The 21343-nt window shown below is 41.0% G+C and overlaps 1 protein-coding gene across 3 annotated transcripts; it reads right to left on the bottom strand.

Moving 5' to 3' along the window:
- Positions 1 to 813: 813 nt before the first annotated feature.
- aclyb (ATP citrate lyase b) lies at positions 814 to 21099 on the bottom strand. 3 transcript variants are annotated; one of them, XM_086196456.1, is made up of 30 exons: positions 20961 to 21099; positions 17158 to 17339; positions 15550 to 15672; positions 14174 to 14236; positions 13492 to 13682; positions 12796 to 12875; positions 12576 to 12706; positions 12127 to 12245; positions 11840 to 11976; positions 11546 to 11607; positions 10820 to 10937; positions 10508 to 10662; positions 9852 to 9933; positions 9565 to 9621; positions 8918 to 8947; positions 7315 to 7456; positions 6721 to 6889; positions 6497 to 6601; positions 6200 to 6396; positions 6014 to 6095; positions 5800 to 5910; positions 5598 to 5725; positions 5420 to 5513; positions 5095 to 5249; positions 4834 to 4984; positions 4139 to 4282; positions 3830 to 3943; positions 3116 to 3198; positions 2529 to 2605; positions 814 to 2450 (listed from the first exon to the last, which is right to left on the bottom strand). In XM_086196456.1, exons 2-30 carry the CDS (start codon positions 17314 to 17316, stop codon positions 2356 to 2358), a joined length of 3354 nt encoding a protein of 1117 aa, XP_086052582.1. In that variant the 5' UTR covers positions 17317 to 17339; positions 20961 to 21099; the 3' UTR covers positions 814 to 2355. The 3 variants fall into 3 exon arrangements, with proteins under 3 accessions (XP_086052582.1, XP_086052583.1, XP_086052584.1); XM_086196457.1 differs by lacking the exon at positions 9565 to 9621; XM_086196458.1 differs by lacking the exons at positions 8918 to 8947; positions 9565 to 9621.
- Positions 21100 to 21343: the final 244 nt, after the last annotated feature.

Genomic DNA, 21343 nt, shown 5'->3' with positions numbered 1-21343 from the left:
TTTTGATAACATTTTACGTTGCCCAGCGTGGTCTATTAATAACCTCTGGTGATTGAGTTCTTAGGTCAAATGACCTTGAATCGGCTGGAAAATAATTGGTATTGATTTGGAGAGCTGAGGTCACATGACCTAGAAACTATCGACTGACTGCATTTTTCAATAAACATCTCATAAACTCAGGATAAATCTGATTTATGTTCAAAATATGGGGGGGGGGGTAAAAGGTGACTAAAAGAGGTGAGTCCTATTATTCCAGTCCAGTGACAAATATCTGGTGCTGATTTGGAAGATGTTAAAAGACCATTTTCAAATGCAAAACATAAAGTTACACTTTATTTTAATAGGTGTATCTTGTTTCCCCCATCTGGTTCTAATACCTGGTTGGATTTGGAGTCCTTAGCATGGGAGGTATTAAAATGAAATTTTTCCACATACACAATAAGAGGTAGACATTTAAATTTAAACATTGACAATAAAAAGCTGTCCTGACTGTCCTTATGAAATTTAACAATTCAAGATGTCCCATGCCACAGAAGTTATTAAATTATGGATTTTTCTGATAAAATACAACATTGGCAGTAAAATGTAGCACAAGTCTGCTCATTTGTCGAGTGTAGTAGTAACTGGTGTCAACTGGAGATCCAGAACGAAGGATTCTGACATCACGGTTTTGCATAAACCCTAAATAGCAGGTTTGTTGCTTCCACTAGCAGCATAATGGAGGGAAGTAATGTTGCAGACATGGAGAATTTGGTTTATCCTACCTGTTCATACTGTGTGTACAACGGTTTAACGTATGAATTTGAGACGGAATGAAAAGGAAAACAGTAAGTTCTTTATTACACTAGTCTATGACAGCATGTTACAAAAACAGAAGTGTTTTCACAGTTAAATAAGTACCGTTAAATATGTACCGCTAAATACGTACCGCAAACGAAGGTCAAACACAGCAGGCCATTACAGTGGGCAGTTACAAACATGGTGTGAGTGAAAGCTGGACATCTGCAATAACTTTCTCAAGTAAAGCTTTCATGGTCCCTCACAGGAAAGAGACTAACAGGGCTCATTCATGAAACATTTGGTGTATACCCCCCCCCCCCCCTCCCCACGAATGCTTCATCATTTTCCTGTTAACGGAGAAAACTCTTTCACAGTCATTCAGAATAGCAACAAGTAAAATTCTTCCTCAGTGCTTGACGATTTTGTGGGACTTCAACTGGAGGTGTACCAGAAAAGGCAATGACGTGTTCAGCATGAATGCATCTTCCACCCATTGTCATGTCTCATTCTCAGAGCACAAGATACGACTTGGACAATCAACCCCTGGGTGCTGCTTGGTGCCCCCCCCCCCCTTCCTTCCTTCCTTTTGGTTATGCAGTCAAATTTCTAAACTAACTTTGGTTTCTCACGTGACAATCAAAAACTGAAGGGGGGAGAGAAACGTGAAGGCATTTTAAACCTGATTGAGATTTTCTAAAAGGTGCAGGACATACAAAGCAGCACACTTACTCATGGCTTGCAATAAGCAAATGCTTAATAAATTACAGTTAAGGTTTAGTATAAAAAAAGACAACAAACTGTAGTGCTGACATTGAACACACTTCTCACTTGAGATGAACTTTGCCTACCAGCATACCACGTGGGCAATCCTTTCTTTTTGAGTGTGTGTCGTTTTCTTTTGTTTCAAACTGATGTTTTTTGTGGTGCACCTTCAGTTTCGGTCATTTCCAACGGTTTGGCTCTCCATCAAGAACTGAATAAGTTACACTACCTCTGAGACTTTTTTTTTTTTTTTTAAATAATTAGTCAAAAACTAAATCTAAAAATATACTTCCCCCTTTTTTTTTTCTCTGTAAAAACTAGATTGAAATCTCATACCAAGATATCTGTCGGACAGAACTTCCACTTTCCGGAATCATCGTGCCTGGCTTTCCCAAGGCAACTTTTGCCATAAACAAAGAGTACACGTACTTTAAGAGTGATGTGTGAAGTGCAAAACTCACCGCCGCTGAAAGATGCATATCAAAAGGTCAACGCCTTTTATTTTCAATTATATAACACGCACGCGTGCCAGTGGTGGCTCAGTGTGCGTTGGCACTTAAGGTTGTGCCGCAGTACTTCATGCCACTGTCCTATTTTCCATCCTCGACGCCCCTCTCCCACTGGCTTCAGGACAGTCTTGGTAGCGCTCTCAAGTCAAATGATGCACTGTGAGGACACGTTCTGTGGGTGCTTTGGGCGTCGACGGCTGTGCGTCAACTGCGGCGCTATGTGGCCGGTGAGTTTTGCACTTACGAATGACTGGCACGTTTGGGCAGTCACATGAGGAGTGTGTCCCTTTCTGTAAAGATGGGATTACATCGACATATGTTCAGGAAGCACGTAGGAGATGTCATCCCAGGGGTGACGGTACAAACCCTGTTTCAGCCTCTTCTGGTCCAGGTAGTGACCTAAGGCAAGACAGACAAGTTAGAGGTTTTGATTTCTTTCTGAATCAGTTGCTATCAAACAGCGCTCCATCCACTCACCAATAAAGCCCATACTACGGCCAAGGACAAAGATCCCATTTAGTGCACCGATCTCCACAAACTCGTCTGCCTCATCGCTGGAACCAGTTCAACATTCATGTGAGAAACAATACTGGACAGTGTGCTATCAGAACACAGAGCAGTAAGAGACAAAGCAGCATTTTACATGAACAGATGAATAAAGCAATTTATCAGAATTATCTCAGCAATCCAAATACCAAGAGTTAATGCTGTAAATTTAAATTACAAGCTTTGCACAGCTGGGGTCATGTTGAAGGAAATGAAGTCCCATCAAAGCAGTTGATCTTAAAAAAAACTGCTGCAACTCACAATGATTTCTATCAATCTTCCAATACCTTAACAATATAAAGGCTAAGAAAAATACTCGTCACAATTCTCAAATGCCTCTTTGGTCAATTCAACAGTCCAAAGACTTCATTTTCTACCACAAATGACAAAAAGCAGCAAATCTTTACATTAAAGAGTCTAGAACCAGCAAATACCTTTTTTTTTTTTTTTTGCATCAAACCTGAAATGATGAATTGATTATCAAATAGTTGCAGTTTTGTGTATTTCACTCTTCTTACCGTGTGAAGCCGCCACACGTCCTGAGCAGGTCCACAAAGGCAACGCCAATCAAACCGTCTACATTGAGGATCAGGTTTGGTTTCTGGATAGCAAACAGCAGCATTCAAGTTGCTTTGCGTTTTCATAACATACTTGTAGATTGTGTGTAATAAAATACATTTAGGACCTGAAAAAATAGACACCAATACATACTGGGTTTGTATCCTGTGTTTAAGTATTGTTTCAAATGTAAAATTTCTTGGAATCTGATTCTTCGTGTAATTAAAATTTCCCCCCCCCCATCAGATGAGGTCCTGGGACTAGGACTAAGGTCCTTGGATTAGAGCGTATTTCTACTACTTTCTAAACCGTTTTCTTTTTTTTTTTTTTAAATTCCCACGCTGCTACAGCTAATGTTCTCTGCTTTAAGCAAAACTGCAAAGCCCACTTTGTACCACAAAAGAACCGTAACAGAGTTCACTTGGATCTCGGTTGGGCTTATTGGGTCTGGGTGGGTCTGAAACCAGTAACTCAAACACACTGCACCATGAGGGGAAAATGCAGAAGAGTTCAACTCCAGTGGAATAAGTCAAATCAACCTTGAAAGCTTCAGGCGTCTTTTTCTGTCACCTATCCAACTAAGAAACTGCATCTTAGCCATATTTTATCGTCATGTTTTGGTTCATTTTCATTTGATTTCATCTTGAGGGGCAGGAAGAAAGACCTATCAGTACCTTGGAGGTGGTGATCTTCTCCACGTCTAAGGCGTAGTCAAGTAGATGGGTAGAAGGGAAATGCTGCTTCACGAAGTCCTTCAGAATCTGCACCCGCATGTCTGGGTTGTTGATCTTAAAAAACAAAACAAAAACAGAGCCAGTTACAATAAATGAGTAATGAAAAGACGCAATTTACCATTAAAAGATATACATCATTTCAATTCCTTTCCAAACAGTTATCAGAGATATCAGCAACTTCACGTCATCATCCAAGAATTCCGTGTCATAGTTTTCTTTGTCCTGCTACACAAGTTGATTGCCGCTTACTGATTTGACGCGGTGCCCGATCCCCATGATCAGCTTGCCGTCCTTCTTCATCTTGTTGACAAACTCCATGGGCAGCATGCCGCTGTCAAATGCCTTGCTGAACTGCTTGGCTGCTGCGTCGAGTGCTCCTCCGAAACGGTCCCCCTGGAGCACGGGAAGAGATCATGTTTTCAGCAGGCAGAATGAATGAAGCGTTCCGGATTCAGAAAACTTCATTGCCCGTCATTACAAAAAAAATCTTCTTTGACGTGGCTCTACATATAACCCAAGACAATACACTGATTTGAAACAATTGCACAGATTCTGAGAGCACACACAGCGTGTGAAGGTCTTAAAAGAGAAAAAAGAAGTATAAAATTAAAAACTAAAAACAGACAAGATAAAAAGGTGTTGATATGTGTAAAGTGACGAAAAGAACCTGATGACGTCACGTGGCGAACCCTTCGTTCTTGTGAGTTTTTAAAACTTTTTTAAGATGAATTGGAGGAACTTATTTAGCCTTCTTCTGTGCAATGAATATGATTTTTTTTTTTTTTAAATTCAAGAATTCCTGAAATCTGCACCAAGAATCAAGACCAACAGTGCAGTGCATGGGACATTTATCATTGAAAGGCACATTTGTATGTTTCAATTACTTCTATTATGTTTGCTGCGTTAAGGTGGTGACATATTGTACGTGTGTGTTAGGTACTGACGATGGTGAGCAGGCCAGAGGTGAGGCTTGAGATAAGGTCTTTGCCAGCGCGAGCACAGACGATGGTGTTGTGTGCCCCAGACACAGCAGGTCCATGGTCAGCAGTCACCATCAGGCACATCTCAATGAACTGGCAGGCATAACGTGGCAACCTACACAGAAACACACCACAGATAATCTTAAAAGATGCTGTGACTGACACTCTCTCTCAGAAACGTCGTCATCCTGGAACAACACCTGTGCCTACAGTCTGCATACAAACCTGCGTTGGAACCAGAGCAGACCCAGCACTCCTCCTAAACCCATCTCCTCTTTGAAGACCTCGGTGATGGGCATGCCAGCGTAGATGAGCTCCTGGCCTCGCTCGTCACAGATGCTGGTCATGAACGAGGCTGGTTTACGGATTAGGCCCAACTCCTGAAGAAAAACAGTTCAAAGAGTAAAAGCAATTCATTGTCAGTGTCAAATAAGACAACAGTCAGGATCTGTGTAAAGTGTAGAAGTATTGGAAATCTTAGAAAAATAATCTGTCTTCTCTCTTTGTGGTACTGTAGATGTTGAAGTTTAAAAACCTGATTTGTTCTTACCCGAGCCCACGAGTAATCCATGGGTACCGTTGGGGGAGGCACCTCCTGGGCAGGAATGATGGTACCATTGGCAACAAGGTCATCATAAACAGTCCTATAGGTTTAAAAAAAACAACAACAAAAAGACATCAGTGAGAAGCTCTAAAAGAACTGTTCATCTTGAGATGAACCTCCTAACCTGATGACATTGCCGAGCTCATCGAAGCTCTTGGGTACATAAACTCCAGCATCTCTCAGAGCCTGGTTCTTGGCCACCGCCGTCTCTGAAGCCTGGCTGGCACAGGCTCCAGCGTGGCCAAACTGTACCTGGAGGTGACAGTATGAGTACTGAAATAGAAAACTAAATGTAATAACCAAATAAAAAGACATAATTCACAGACCTCTGAGGCAAACATGGTGGCACAGGTTCCTATGCACCAGCACACCACAGGCTTGGTGATCCTTCCCTCTTTGATGCCTTGGCAGATTTTATACTCTTCTGTACCACCAATCTAAAAGAGATAAACAAACAGTGTAAACACATTTCTTAATCATTAAAAGGATATAGTGTTGGTTAATATGAAAAAAAGCAAAAATGCACTGAGTTCCTCCCACCTCTCCCAGAACCACTATCATCTTAATGCCTGGAGTGTCTTGGTAGCGAAGGACATGATCCATGAAAGTGGAGCCTGGGAATCTAGAAGGAGAGAACCACCATGTGGAACAAATGCTTTGGCTAAACCTTGAACAGGAATAAAATATATAATTTTCCACAGCAGCCCCTGACAGAAGGGAGTGTACCTGTCTCCTCCAATGGCCACGCCCTCATAGACCCCATCAGTGGTGCGGGAGATTATATTATTCAGCTCATTGGACATGCCCCCAGAGCGAGACACATAAGCAACACTGCCAGGACGGTAAAGCTTGGAAGCCAGAATGTTGTCCAGCATGCCACCTGTGTTGCCAATCTTGAAACAACCCGGCTTGATGCCACCAACCTGTAACAAGATATTCAAAATTGACATTCCCTTTATCAACAGCCTAGTGAATGCTTTGTTCTTTTACAGCAGGTATAACTGGTGAGATAAGGCTGCGTACCGTAGCAGGACCAATGATAGTGACACCTTTCTCATCGGCCATCTTGATCAGCTTCCTGGTCTGGGCCTCAGGGATGCCCTCAGCAATGATGGCAATCGTGTGAATCTGAAAAAAACAAGTTGGGACTAATCAGACTGGAAATTGCACTCACAGTTTCAGAGAATCTCAGGCCCTCATGCAGTAATACAAAAGATTTAGAATGAAACGTGATATGACCTTTTTACCTGTGTATAGTGCATGGCCTCCATTGTGCTGTCGAAGGCTGAACGCAGGGAAGCGAAGCTGATCAGCACATCCACCTCAGGGTGCTTCTTCATAGCATCTGCCATGTTTTTATAGACTGGCAAGAGGATCTCTTTGTGGCCCCAATAGAACTTCTGCTTGTGATCCCCACTAAAAAATAAAATTGGCTTTGTTAAAGTTTATTTGAACTTCACAATGCAGTGGCGGCAGTGTCTATCACCCTAGGTGCTGGTATTTCTCCCATCCAGAGATCAATATCTGTTCAATTAAAAATTTTCACTTTTCAGAATTAGCTTCCTAATGTAAGTTAAGTCCAACTGATTGCAGCTAACCAAGTTTATTTCTAAAAATATATAAACAAAGGAGGATAAAAGATTAAGATCTAACACCTTGCAACAAGTAGTTACAAACTGCTAATAAGATGCGACTGATGTATTCAAGCTTACGTGAAAACACTGACTGATAAAATTGTTTTATGTAGTTAAACTGAATTTGGACCATTTGTCGATCACTATATAATGTCTAGTTGAGTATCGTGTCCTGCAACTGAACTAATTTCATCTTGTAGAACATACGTGAAAGGGTAGACCATGGCTGCCACAGAGGGCTCCTCGCGAGAGCACACGTAGTCAAAGTCCAGCATTCCTTGCACGGCACGCGTCTGCATGCCCCAGACAATGGCCTTGGTGTCTCTGCTGAAGAGTGTGGTGGCTTTGGCTGAGGACACAAGAAGGCAGAGATGGACAGACATCCTAGTCAGTGTTGAGAGAAGAAATTAAACTGATCACAGACTAGAGAGCTGGGTTAGCAGGAACGCAGGTGGTAACAGAACACAGAGGAAAACTGCTCTGAGGACGGAGATGCAGGAGGTAGAGAAAATAGCTCTTTGTGATGAGATTGTTACAAAACCCCCATGTGAGACAAACTAGCATTCAACCAGACATAACTTGCATAGTTGAGTGCAGTTAAGTTTCTCAGAGATCATCTTCTTATCTTGTCCTCTGTCATTCTGTTAAAATGCTTAATTTGGGGTCACACCACATGTAAATTATAGCTGTCTGGAGTTTGATTTAAAAACTCCATTCTTATATGCTTCTTCAAGAATGTTGCATTACTTCAGTGCACTTCATGGATTTTCACTACTGGTTTTACTTCCATGATTTAAATAAAAACAATTTCGCTACACCCGAGTCAGCTCTATCACAGAGCAAGGACATCATCCAAGCTCGTCTTAAAAAAGGTGCTATGGGCAAGTTTGCTAACCAGCTTATGTAGAGCTAGTCTGTCTTGTAGTACTACTTTGTTCCTCAAGAGGCAACAGTGAGTCACTGTAGCACAAGGGAGCAGCTGTGGTACTCAGAGCCCCGTCCAGTTGGCTCATTCTGTCTTGGAGGGCTACGCCCAGTCACTCTTCCACGCTATTTTGGTTATGACCATTGATGAAGGTAGGAAGGTAAATATGCTTGTTCTAAGTACTTTCCTCCAAATCTTCCGAAGTACTTCATCACCCAATATTAGTTTGGAGTGATGAACATGAAGTGCTGACTCACTAGCAACTTTACCTGTAGCACCTTTAATATTTTTTTGATTGGTTAGCCAATAGTGATAGATTCATTTCAAAGCAAGGACCAGATATCCAAGCAACCTAGAAGTAATTCAGGCACATAAGTGCGGAAGAAAAATAAGTTTGAATGAGGTTGAGAGCTTAGGTCAAATCACAGCAAAGTTAATGGTTGGCTATCCTGAGATGTCAATGTACAATCAGTGTGGTTTGAAGCCATTATAATACACATTCCCTCCTGTCTTCCAAGTCTCTCCCTCTCTGCCCATCCCACATCCTATTGTCAGTACATCTGATCAATAACATGTAACGCACCATCAATTGTTCAGGTCTTCAAAGACCTGTGGAGTGCCGGGTATGCTCAAGCCAGTCTTTCGGAGTATTCACTAATGTTAAAATGTCTTCAGCATTCACATGATATAGAATTCAGCAAGACCTATTTCAATAGGAATGCAGTCAGATGAAGTGTGACACTTTAAGATGAGCGAGCCACCGCAAGAATGAAAAGTAGGACAGACTCAGGACACTTTCAGAGAACAGACACGAATGGGAAGGCAGAGGGAGTTTGACACTGTGGAGAGGGCTGAAAGACAGGTATTTTTCACACCCTTCCATACCTCCACTGCAGCCTGAAGAGGCTGGCGCTTCTGTGATCCCACGGGACCGAAAAATATATGACAAGATGAACACAAAACAAAGAGAAAAGAATGAGTGCACCTTCATCTTATTTACTGGACAGATACATTCTGTCATTTACAGGTCAACTCTGGAAACAGAAGTGCAGCAGATGAAAGAGCATGCAAAGCTCAGCTGCAACAGAGCATGCCTGTACTGCGCTGCTGTCAAAAGCAATCTACAAAATAGAGCCAAGCCACAATTAAAATCTCAAGTCCACATAGCCAACTACTTCTCTGACACTACAAAGCAACCAACCTAAAAAAAATTCTTCCAAGTACTCCTTGTATGAATGAGCCTCAGCTTTAGAAAGCCAATATTTCTCATGTGTGGATCATCATTAATTCTATTAGCATCTTTAATAAGGCATATTAAAAAATACATATATTTACTGCAAGATAATAGAATGAATGCAATCATTAAATTACAGAGGCACTGAGGTGATGCATACATATCGATGTCACACACAGACAAAGTCCTTCCTAGCAAGATTTGAGGGTGGGGTGGGGTGGGGAGGAAAGAGGGGCAAACCAATGGAGAGTGTGTGAGCAGACCAGCGCAATGTGGGCTTGGCACACCTACCACTTACCTCTCCAATCACCTGTGACCACATTCTTCAGAGGCCACAGTATAGAATGAAGAGAGTCTTAGAGAAACAAGCATGAAAAAGGTGAGGATGAGTGGATAGTTTGTGTGGCAAAGCAAGAGAAACAGAGAGAAGATTAAAATAACAGAATGGCAGTGAAAGCGTTTGTGGGAAAGAGGGAGGAATAATGAAGCAAGGGTAAGAAAAATGAAAAAGCAGACACGTGTGTGTAAATATGGCATGTTGCTGATAAGGAGAAATGGAGAACTGAGTGCCACAGTGTTAGTTACCTGCTTTTGACTTTTTGGCCGGAGTGACATCATTAGATGTTCTAGGTTCAGAGAAAGAGGCGGTCCTGGTGGTAGCTGGAGTCTAATACAGAAAAGAGAGCGAAGCGTGTGTTTGTACTGTTCAAGCCTCGCAGAAGCTTCCAATGAGCAATGGTTGGATAAAACTGCAGTAGGTGGGGTTAGAAGCTGTATTATTTGCTCGCTCCTTTGTGTATTTTGCAGGATGAAGTAAACATGCTTGGGTGTGTTGCGGTGGAAAAAGTTAGCCTCACGATAAAGGTGTGTTGCAAGAGGAACAGATGGACTGACACCTTGTTTCTGAATTCCTTACTTATGACCCAACATGGATTGGAACATGAATTGATTGGTAAATTGAGAGAGTAGCCATTTGGCTCATGCTAACAAATCATAGGACTTTCATGTCTCTTACAAAAGGATTGCTCCCCCATCTTTCTGGTTATATGTTGCCCCCATTGGTTTGATGTGTGGAGTATTGGTTAATACAACAATTAGCGCAGAGCTAATCCTTTTCTTAATTCTCAAATACAACATCACATTAGAACTTGATGGATAGTCAAAATGGCCGTCACAGTATCTATTTTAAAATGTCATAAATGGCCCGTTGACCCCCCCCAATGTGTTAAGGCGTAAAATACCATTGCATTGTTGCTAGAATTCAGGAGGAAGTTGGCGGTATGTGCATCCATTGGGGGCTGGTTGGGGATTGGCCGGTGGCCCATTGCCATACCAACAATGGCAGTCATATGAGTCTCTGTGCCAAACACATGGATGGGAATACCCGTGGTCTTGCCTGCACAAAGAACAAAACAACAAAAAGTTAAACCAGCTCAATTTTCAAAAAGTGTCCGCTTGATATTATGTGTGATCATTGATTGAATTTTGGCTGGGTGCAGAAGGAGCAGCTCTATGACTCTGTCAGGGGCTGGCTGACTTTCTTTTTCTCTTACCTACTTCCCCCATTACCCTCAGCCCCTCCTGGTAGTTAGGCCCACCACGTCGTACAAAGATGGTGACCTCATGTTCCTTCAGAGGGCCTTGGTAGTCTTTAATGGCCCGAACAATGCCCTGAGGACAGAGGTGAACAGGTCAGCTGAAGTATGTGGAGCAGACAGTGTTTTCTTTATTCAGAAAGAACAAAATATGGCTTATTTTCCCGAAAAAATGAAAAACATCTCAAACGTATTTTTAAAATTGGGTGATCACACATACGAAGCCTTGAGTAATTAAAGTTGACAAAATTTTGTGAACAAAGCATTTCAACCAGGGGTACCTAAACGTTTCACTTGAGGGGACAAAACTGAAACAGTGGACTGTGAGCAAAAAGCCACCACAAAGTGTTGTTAAATGCTCTTCACAGCTTCTCCATTCTTATTTTTTAACCTCACTCATGCCACTGATGTTCTGCACGTGCCACTCTAATGCCTGATCAAGTTGTGAAAAAATATTAACATGGATCCAACCTATTTAAAAGGGCAACAAACACAAGCATAACACATTTTAAAATTATGATGCAACCATTTGGCCTACAATTATTATGACCATTCTTTTATTATCTATTGTTCTTTTATTTATTTATTTATATGTAATGTACCAAAACTTAACCTTATGGTGGCCCTGGTTCAGACACACACAAAAAAAGTGCAGTGTGTCAGAAATGCATTAACATACTTCACCTTGAATGTCGCTGCTACATTTGTGAAGTTGGCAATACTGCCTCCAATGATCAGTACTTTCCCTGTAGGACACAAAGAGAGGCGGGGACTTGTTAAAAATATGTTCAGGACTGAAATTTGATACCCCAGTCACATACTTTGGTGACAGTCTATTGCTGACAACATACAAACAGTGAAGAGAGGCCTTATGACATACTTGAGGAAAACAAGCAGGACACACTACAGAGGAAGAGTCAAACATGAGTTTGCATCTCTAAAGAAAACTTTACCAGGTTCACTGTTGCCTGTACGCACCTTGGGGGTGTTTTTCTTGTGTCATGAGGGAGAGGATGGTTTTAGCATAGTCATAAGTCTGCTGCTCACTGGGTGCACCAGAGTACTCGCCATAATTTGCAAGCTCATCCACCCCTCCCAAGTCACAGATGGTGTCACTAAAGCGGAATAGAGATGAGTGCCAAAGTGGAACAAACTTATAACCTCAAACCACTAAAACATGTGATCATAGATGCACAGTATAGTTTTATCTAACAAAACCTGCTGGATGAAAAGATGATAAAATAAACATGAAGTCAATGGACAACCTGTAGACTACTGAAGCCCCTCCCCCAGCCACCATTGTCCAGATCCTGCCACGCGGATTCAGCAGGGTTAGCTTCAGGCTCGCACCACTCTTGGCATCCAGATCAGCAATGTATGCCTCCTATGAGAGCCCAATCGTATGGTGGTTATTCACTCTGGCCAAAGAGTACACAAGGCCGAAGACAAATGCATTCAGTAATATTTCAATTAGGTTAGTTAAGGCAAGGACTTCTAAAACAAAAAGGTGTCACAGGCCAACTACCCATACCATTCCTGGAGGTGTTTGAAGCATACAAATGTTGCACACAGTATGAGGGCTAACACACTGAAATGTATATGTGATTCGCATTATAAGCTCTATCTGATTGTTGGATCCCACACACATAATACAGCCCAATTTATCTAAAAAACACCTATACAAAAACTGATTTATTGTCCCTGAAATTCTCACCTCTGGATAGGCCTCTCTGCCAAAAGGTGGGGGGAACTCCACTTCACCCCATTTAGCTTTGCAGATGTAATCAGCGGTGGCATCGATCTTTGCTGCCATGTCGAGGATGTAGACTCCATCTTGCGTGACAACTGATCAAAAAGGTTATAGAACTGCTATTCATTCATTTTACATGTTCTGTTTTCCTCAAATAAATATGCTACAGGACCCAAAAACATACCTAGAGGGTTGATCTCCAGGTAGGTGAAGTGGAGGTCCTCATAGAAATTGAAGAGGCCCACTATAAAACTGGCCAGGACTCTTAAAGGAGCAGGACAACCAATCATATTAAACTCAGCGTGCAAGACTGGGCAAAAAACATTCTTATACAGATTTTCAAACACTATGTAATATTGAAATGGTTTCATCCTGTGGTCTTTACTCTGGAAAAAAAACAATGTACAATAAAACTTCACAAGTGAAGCATTAATCTCCAACCTAAACTAGGAACTTCGGAACTGATTTCAATTATTGTCTATGGGATGAGTTTTTGAGGAAATACTCCCAAACTGAGAAGTAATACTGTGTGAAATAGAGATCTGGGTTTTTTTGTCCTTAGGAAATGGGTTGGTATTTGGGGAAAAAGTTAGATCACATTGTTGAAGGTCATTGAGAATTTTGCTGAAAACAGAGCCCCCCCCCCCCCCCCCCCCAATAACACCAAAAAAAAGGTCTTTTCACAACCAGGTTTCAATAAAATATCAAATCTATAAACCTTTGAATGAATGAAAGGCTAAACGCATAAGGGCGGGCACCTTTTATCTGTTTTTCATTCATTAAAAGTTGAGTAAACAAGACAGTACAACATATTTTACATTCAGCTAAAATGCATCCTATAATTCGATGTGGACCTTCGATCAAAAACTCTACTACGTACTCTTTCTTCTCTTCGGGAACGTGTGTGAGCAGCTGCGTTGTGACTTGATCCTCACTGAGCTTGTCATTCACTGGAACCTTCATTCTTTCGGCCTTGGCATCCACGTCACCAACCTCCACGCCTCCCTCATGGTGGAAAAGCACATGGTCGCCCTCACGTGTGGAATAGACACACACATAAAACTCCTCCTCCTGAGTTAGGGTGAAGACAAGGACACACAAAAGAAACAGAATTTGTAAACAGTGTGAATTCTCTGTTATTTACAAAGGGCTCACATGAGGTGGGAGTATCAGTCTTGAAGAACATTGTGTTCCTTGTTTTAACCTTCACCAGCCTTTGAACAGGCACGTTTTCTCACAAATTCATTTGTAGCCACTAGATAGACTTTATGATTGCTTCCTTTTTGTTGTTGTTGTTTTAAACAAGGACAACGCATCAATAAATATTGTAAATGTGGCAGTGATCATTTTCAACTCTTGTTTGAACTCCAAACATTAACACGGAGCTCATGTGAACATAGCACACATGCTGGAACACACATCGACCTGAATACAAGAAGGTCAATAAAACTTTTACAGTGTTTTCAGAGTCCTGCTGTGTCGACTGTCAAGAATCAACCCCATTTGTTTTTCAAACCAGCAAGGACTGGAGTGACGAAAGCCAAGAAGGAGGCATACGCTACCTGAGTGTGTTCAACAAATGGCTCGATGAGGAAATTCTTCAGCACACCCTTTGCCTTTCCCACCTATTGAAAAAACAAACACTTTGTCACAAACCATGAGCATGTTAGGATGTTTTGCATAAACGTGAAAGGAAAACTTGTGTAACTTTGTATCTGAATAATGCGGCAGAAGTAGTTTGCTACAAACTAGATAAAAATATTCCCATTAGCATACAGGAAGATCTCATGGTGTAAACACAGAGAAGTGTGAGGATCGTATGAACAGAGGACCAGAATAGACCCCCTCCCCAGTTACATAATATAACCTCTGACCTGCCTTATGGTGCACTAATAGCAGGTTTTTCCCAAGTTGATGTAATATCAACAGTTTTGAGCAGAAAAAAAAAAGCTGATAGCTGATTAATAACCGGATAGGTTTTTTTTTTTAATGTATAAAAAAAAAAATCTCTACTTCATATCTAGTAGAAGCTTCATGAATAACTGAAGTGTCATTTTAATATGGGCACATTTAACCGCATTTTGTTTCCTAAACACTGCTTTGCAACTAAAACCTTTACCATAAAGCCGACTGTAGTTACTAATAAATGTTATCCTCCCAGAGGCTTTAAAGGTGCTTGGGTCTATGACTGGGGAAACATAAAATGACACTGAATAATTCAGCACACAAGTCAAATGGTATAAACAATATACATGACACAGTTACATTTAGTTGACTACCATTAACACAACATGTCACTCCAACTTCCGTGGTTCTGTTGCATTTCCAGTTGCAACATGCTGATACACTATTAACACCCCCCTTGAGGTAGAGTTAGGAAGGATTCTTAAGTGTGCAATTTAATTTCATCTGGGGATATTTAAGCTACTGGACTAAATTGCACGATGGTGCAGTGGTTGGCACTGTTGCCTCACAGCAAAAAGGTACCGGGATCTTTCTGTGTGGAGTCTCCATGTTCTCCCTGTTCCTGTGTGGGTTCTCTCTGGTACTCCAGCTTCCTCCCACAGTCCAAAGACATCAAGAGGGGACGAGGCTGATTGATACTCTAAACTGGCCGTGACCTGTGAGTGTGAATGTTTGTCTGTCTGTATGTGTTGGCCCTGCAATGGACTGGCGACCCGTCGTTAGTGAACCCCACCTCTTGCCTGAAGGCAGCTGGGATAGGCTCTACCCCCCCATGACCCTTAACAGGATAAGCAGTAGAAAAACAGATGGATGGAAGAAATTGCTTCAGTTTCATTGCCCCCCCTTTTCTCCTGTGTACCACTCTTGTATTGTGTTGGAACTCAGTTATATAATCAAGTTGAGAGATGATCAGAAAAGGTATAAAAGAATGTTCTTGGTTCAAACGCCAATACAAAGGTTGCTGTCAACTCACTGTGGTCTCTCTCATGAGCCGAAGTTTCAGCCACTCTTGAACACCCTGCAGGTCCAGGTCGATGCCCACCAGCCCGAGTTTCCCACGTCGCTTTATCAGCTGGTCTGGCTTTACAACCAGCCGCTGGAGAAGGACAAGAGGCAGAAAGATCAGCTTGAGACCAACAGAAAGGTAAAAAAAAAAGTCAACCTAGCTTACTTCAAATGGAAAACCTCAGTGAGATGACAAATGTGTCTGTGAGACAATCAGTCTGTAATAGAAAGCACGAGTTGCTTAATGTCATTCTGAAATGATCTTGTTACAAGATCTAATTACACTAATAGAACCAGTGGTGTGACTGGAAATGAAGGGAAATCAGACTTTTCCAACATTGCACGAACTGCTCCAGTTATCTGTAACTACCCTCAACAGTTTTTTCCAATACGTGGACTTTATTCAGGCAGCCTGACCAAATAATTTAATTAAGACCCACCCACGAAGATATAACAACTTGTTTCCCCATCAACAATGAAATTTAACATCTCACAGACCATCCGCACTCCAGCCCCAGCCACCTCTTAAGACACGTGTACATGCGTTTAAATTAATTTTATAGGAGAAGGAATATACACACCCGCTACTGTTAGCATGCACAGAATTGAAGCTAAAACTGACCGCAAGCTTCGTGTAACTTAGCACACAAAGACTGATGTTAACAGTACTTTTATTAGGCTGCTAATGGCAGAGTAGCCAGAGCTGTGATTATGTTACAGTCAGCTAAAAATAGTCGACAGTTCAAATCACGTTTCCGACGTTAAGACCAAACACTTATTAAATCCTATTTATTGTTACACCTCAGAATTTCTTCATTGAATTGGTCGCGTTTTTGTCCTGCAACATATTGATCTCCCCATGACAGGTTCAGTGACTATAAAACAAAAGTTAGCTAGTAAGCTTTATAATTAAATCACTTTTTGGTTTGAAAACATCATTAACATTCCCATCCAGTAATCTCTGAACAGCTTTTCTGTCAACAGCAGGCAGCGCATGGCTAATCTGAATGAAATGCAATGGCTCCTTTGGATTAAAAGGTATATAACATTTATTGCAAATTAAATAAACTGAAAGGGTTCACTAAATTCGAAGTGACAGCTTTCAGTTTAAAAGTCAGCTGCATGTGAAGAAATCAGCATCTAACACCTTCGTAGTTGACATGGAAAGCTAACTTCACCAGGTTAAGATGTCTTCTCCTCCTTTCAGCCATGAAGCCAATTGAGATCCTTCCAGACATTAGAAAGTTTTTCCTCTATGCAAGAAACTCCCAAGAAATTCATTGCTCAGACAAGAACTGTCAAATATGAAAACAATATCTTTTAAAAATGACATTAATTTCATCTTGAAAATACTGAGTATTTTTGTAATAGATCATAAACCTTGGTTTGCTTGTTTATTCTGAACCAGCTCATCCAGCGCCACAACTGTGCCGAGCAATGCCGTACCACCCACCACCACAAATACATCCTCAACCAGAGAGAAACACGGCTGGTGATTATATTGACAAAAACTAACATTCGGACAGTCTGGAGGAAGGTTCTTGAGGTTGCATTGAGCTTTTAGCTCCTGTCTTACCGTGGTTAGCAGCCATGGATGCTCCTGTACGAGGCGGTCCCAGTCGGTACCAGCAGTGACCCTGGCATAGAGGAAGCGGTTCTGCACAGCCACTGGGGTGCAGATATGCTTGGACAAGAACTCTTTCGCTGTTTGCTCAGAGATGGCTTTCGCCGACATGGCAACGATGAATAGTACAGGACCTTTATGAGAAGGAGGCCGAGGTTTAAATTTAGGGACACACAATATTGGATTGTATGCTGATACTTTACAACTGAGCTGGTCCACATCTGCCCTCATGTAAATGCATGCAAACATAAAAAATCTAGTAGCGCTCAACCAAATTGTGATTTTTTTTTTTTAGCATGATTCCAATTTTTGAGCAAAATAAATAAATACAAATCTTAAATTACTAATTATCAATATGTGCAACCAATATGCTTAATTTTTGTGCTGGACTGTGATGCAGCAATTGTGTACCCATTTACCTATGTAAAGGTGAAGTGCTAATTTACTTAACAAATAACTCACTTTATTCTAAATTTTAACATTTTCATACATTACGACTTAAATAAATGATCAAAATGGAGTAGTAAATTAAACAGGGCACTTTTAAAAACACCACTGGAATTATTTTCTACATATCTTATCAAAAAGTTTTGTTTTTTTTTTTTCTCAGTTGCTATTGAAGCTTTCGGAAGCCTTGCCAGAAACTTCCACTTGTGTTTGAGATTTCTACAGAGGTGGCTTCACAGATTGTGTTTAAATTGTTCAAGCTCAGCAGCATAACCACAGGTGTAGCCAACGATTCACAACTACAAGAATATTTACTATGTTTGTCTTTGTCAAGGATGATGCCAAGCTACATTAAGCCCTCACAGGATCTAAACAGACCACAAGACAGCTAATTTCTAAAAAAAAATGATTGCCTTTCATTAAGGAGACGTCATAGCTCGGAAATACTAAATATCATATCAGCAGTTGTATTAACAAGCATCCTTTCGTCATGGAGGCTTTCTGCTTATTTTGTTTAAATGTCTCTCTTTTACAAAAACAACCTTTTCTCTGTGTATGCTTAAAAAAAAAAAAGATTGCCACAGGAAATGGAAAAACGAAAGTGTAATAAACATGACTTTGTGTTCTTTGTATGTGAGCGATGATTCAGTCACCTTGAAATCCGAGTGGTTCACTGAAAACAAATGCTGTTGTAGCTCTGCAGTCTCACCGTCAACTGCTGCCACTCGTGTTTTCTTACTGTGCTGCAGACTGGTGATTAGAATTTGCACGATTCTGGTCAAAGTTTATTAATAAGTCATGAGTGATTTTCAAACATGTTATGATTACTAGACCAGAAAGGGGACGCATCATAATACACTAAGCTGTTACAATGTGTGCTGGCTAGGATGTGATGCTGTCATTCTCTCAGCGGAGAGTCAAATTAAAGACAGTATGCACAGTAAATAAAAAAAAAAAAAACAAGAGTGTAGATTTTGAGTTGTGTGTTGATTTTTCCAAAGTGACATTTTCATATTGCTTGTTTTGTCAGATCAACGCCAAATTACCTTTATTATTATGTATATAAAACTGAAAAAATAAGCAATTTATAACTTATGGTACAAGAAGTATATTTCAGTTGAAAAAAAAAAATGACACAAGTACCAAAATAGCTGCAGGCTTATTGTGTCAGGTGGCTTGTTATTTCGGCTATAGATGCATTTCATCTAAAATAACACATAGTTTGTCTTTTGCTGTTTTGAATCCATTTTAAAGTCTTGTTGGTTTTTTTTTTTTACCATCTAGCATCATCGTGATGGCCTGGCTCTATCTGCTCCCATTTTAAGCTTCAAAATGTCACAGTTTTACTTTTGTTTTTAAAATGAGGATCTTGCTCCACATCCCTGCATCGTCTTTCTCAACAATCATTTTCTACGGCATTAGCCGAGTGAGACGTTTAACTGCATTAATGAATGTCAGGTGTGTCACAGTAAGAGAAAACTAGACAGGTGGAGGGAGCAGAACACCAAAGTCAATAAACTAAGGAAGTGAAGAACGAAGGAACTGTTTGTCAACATAATGATTTCAAAACAAAGTTTTTCACGAGCAGGATTTGACGGGCGAGGTGAAGCTACAACAGTTGGCACGGATGGTCTTGACAATCCTGTTTTCAACATGTAGTCAGACCTGCTCCGTTAATTCACTGCTGTCAGTGTTGTTTCAGCCAAACTGAAACAACCACTCATTCATTCATAGGTCATGTTCCCTTCAAACTGAGGCCCTGGGTTTTTTGCTATCATTGCTGGGAAGTAGTGTGTGTGTGTGTGTGAACAGTCCAAACTAATCTAAGATATATCTTTACCACCTCCACAAAGCAATACAATGATAAGGTAAGAGCCCCGACTTGATAACATGACTCTTCACCCCTGGCTTTAGACAGTAGGTAATATTTAATGGAGGTTTTATTTAAGCTTCTGAAATGCAATTGATGGCTTTATGGTAGCAGCTCCTGGTTGGAGTCAATATAGTAAGCCAGCCTTGTTAGCAGGCTAGCAAGAAGTCTATGATAACAAGATCTCTGGTTGGAATTTAGTTTAACACACTACCCTGAGGTTCTTTCAGAGGCAGATGTCCCAGTATTTAGCCTGACATAATCCACTGCTCCAGTCCATTGTTTGAAGCTATCTAACCGTAAAATGTGTGCGTCCCCGTAGAGTCTGCAGAAATGAAGGAGACTGGATCTAGAGTCAGAAGCATCACAAGGGACAATAATACGGATCAAACCATTACCAGACCATTCAGTATTTTTATGAATATGGAATTGGTATTTTTTTTCAGTGCCGATAAAAAAATTATATAGATAGATAGATAGATAGATAGATAGAATGCTACAACCGCCTCTCTCCGCCACCATGGTTTTGGTCGAGCTGAGACTTCTAACAGAGACTCAGATTTCAGAATTTATTTAGGTTTTGCAGGTTTTATTTATTTACACTTTAAAATTCTAAGAACTACTGAACTTAAATATTTAAATTTTCAGAAGAAATCCTGCCTAGAGATCCTTGCACTTTTTTGTTTTATGTTGACAAGCTGTCTTGAAATCTGAAGTGTGCTTAAAGTCATTTCAACACAGTTTTGATTGTCCCTCTAAATTTCGACACCAATATTTTCATTCTTCCTCCACATGAAAATCGGATCCAGTTCCTTATTGTCTGTCTTTCTGATTACTAATGAAGAGTGTCAGACATAAAACAGCAACAACAACATATCGGTCGAGAGGGAACCGGGTGAGCATCAATTCTTCGGAAAATAACATCATGTGCGCCATTAACATGCCAAAGAATAGAGTTTCAGTCAGCCACCCCACCCATCAAGCTAACCAGACGAGTTTACTTTCTTCAACAGTTTAGCAAGTAAACAAACAAATAAGGAAGAAGTTCCTGGACAAGAGAAACGATGACAGATGTATGTGGCGTAACCCCCCCCCCCCCCCCCATGCTTTCAATGGCAGAGGATATGACTCATAAACTCTACTGTCTTTCCAGTAATATTTGAATTAGAAACAAATATATTAGTTTCATGACATGTTAATGACTAAAAGCCAATGTGGGACGCGTCCCGAGTCCCTGGTGGGTTGACGGGTCCTGCAGAGCACTCGCAGCATCACACGCGCACAACAGCTCGTGCTGTTGGGCTGGCTAACTGCAGGCTAGCTAACGGGGGAGGGGGGTAAGGGGGGCGGAGGGACGGCAGCAGCAAAGACACTGACAATATTGGTAATAGAGACAACACCACGACAATTCTTAGCATGACATTAAATAAAACAGTACCTTATGACGGTATAGAAGTCCACCCCAGGTCCAAAGATGACACAGCTAACCAGCTACTTCTTCCTGAACCGGAGTCTGGTCCTGCCAGTTGCCACCTCTCTCTCTGATTCTCTCGCACCATAATCTGCTGATGGAGTACACGTCCTCGCGGGCGTTTTGATTGGTTTAACCGTGGTCACATGATAACTAGGCCCCGCCTACAGATTTACAATAAGAGGAATACAAAAAAAAAATAACTAGCCATAGAATTACATGGTAAACTTTTTACATCTTCCCTGTTCTATTTTAGTCCCTTGATAAACATCTCCAAGCGAAGAGAAGATACTGGTTACCCTGATTTGAGGTTTCAATATTAACTTGAACATAAAAAGAAGATGCTTGAT

The sequence above is a fragment of the Aulostomus chinensis genome, chromosome 23, assembly GCF_037954235.1.
Source record: "Aulostomus chinensis isolate RoL2024-O1b breed Wild chromosome 23, RoL_Achi_v1.0, whole genome shotgun sequence".
Lineage (NCBI taxonomy): Eukaryota > Metazoa > Chordata > Actinopteri > Syngnathiformes > Aulostomidae > Aulostomus > Aulostomus chinensis.
The sequence above is the reverse complement of the archived record's forward strand: the minus strand, read 5'-3'. Positions and strand labels throughout refer to the sequence as shown.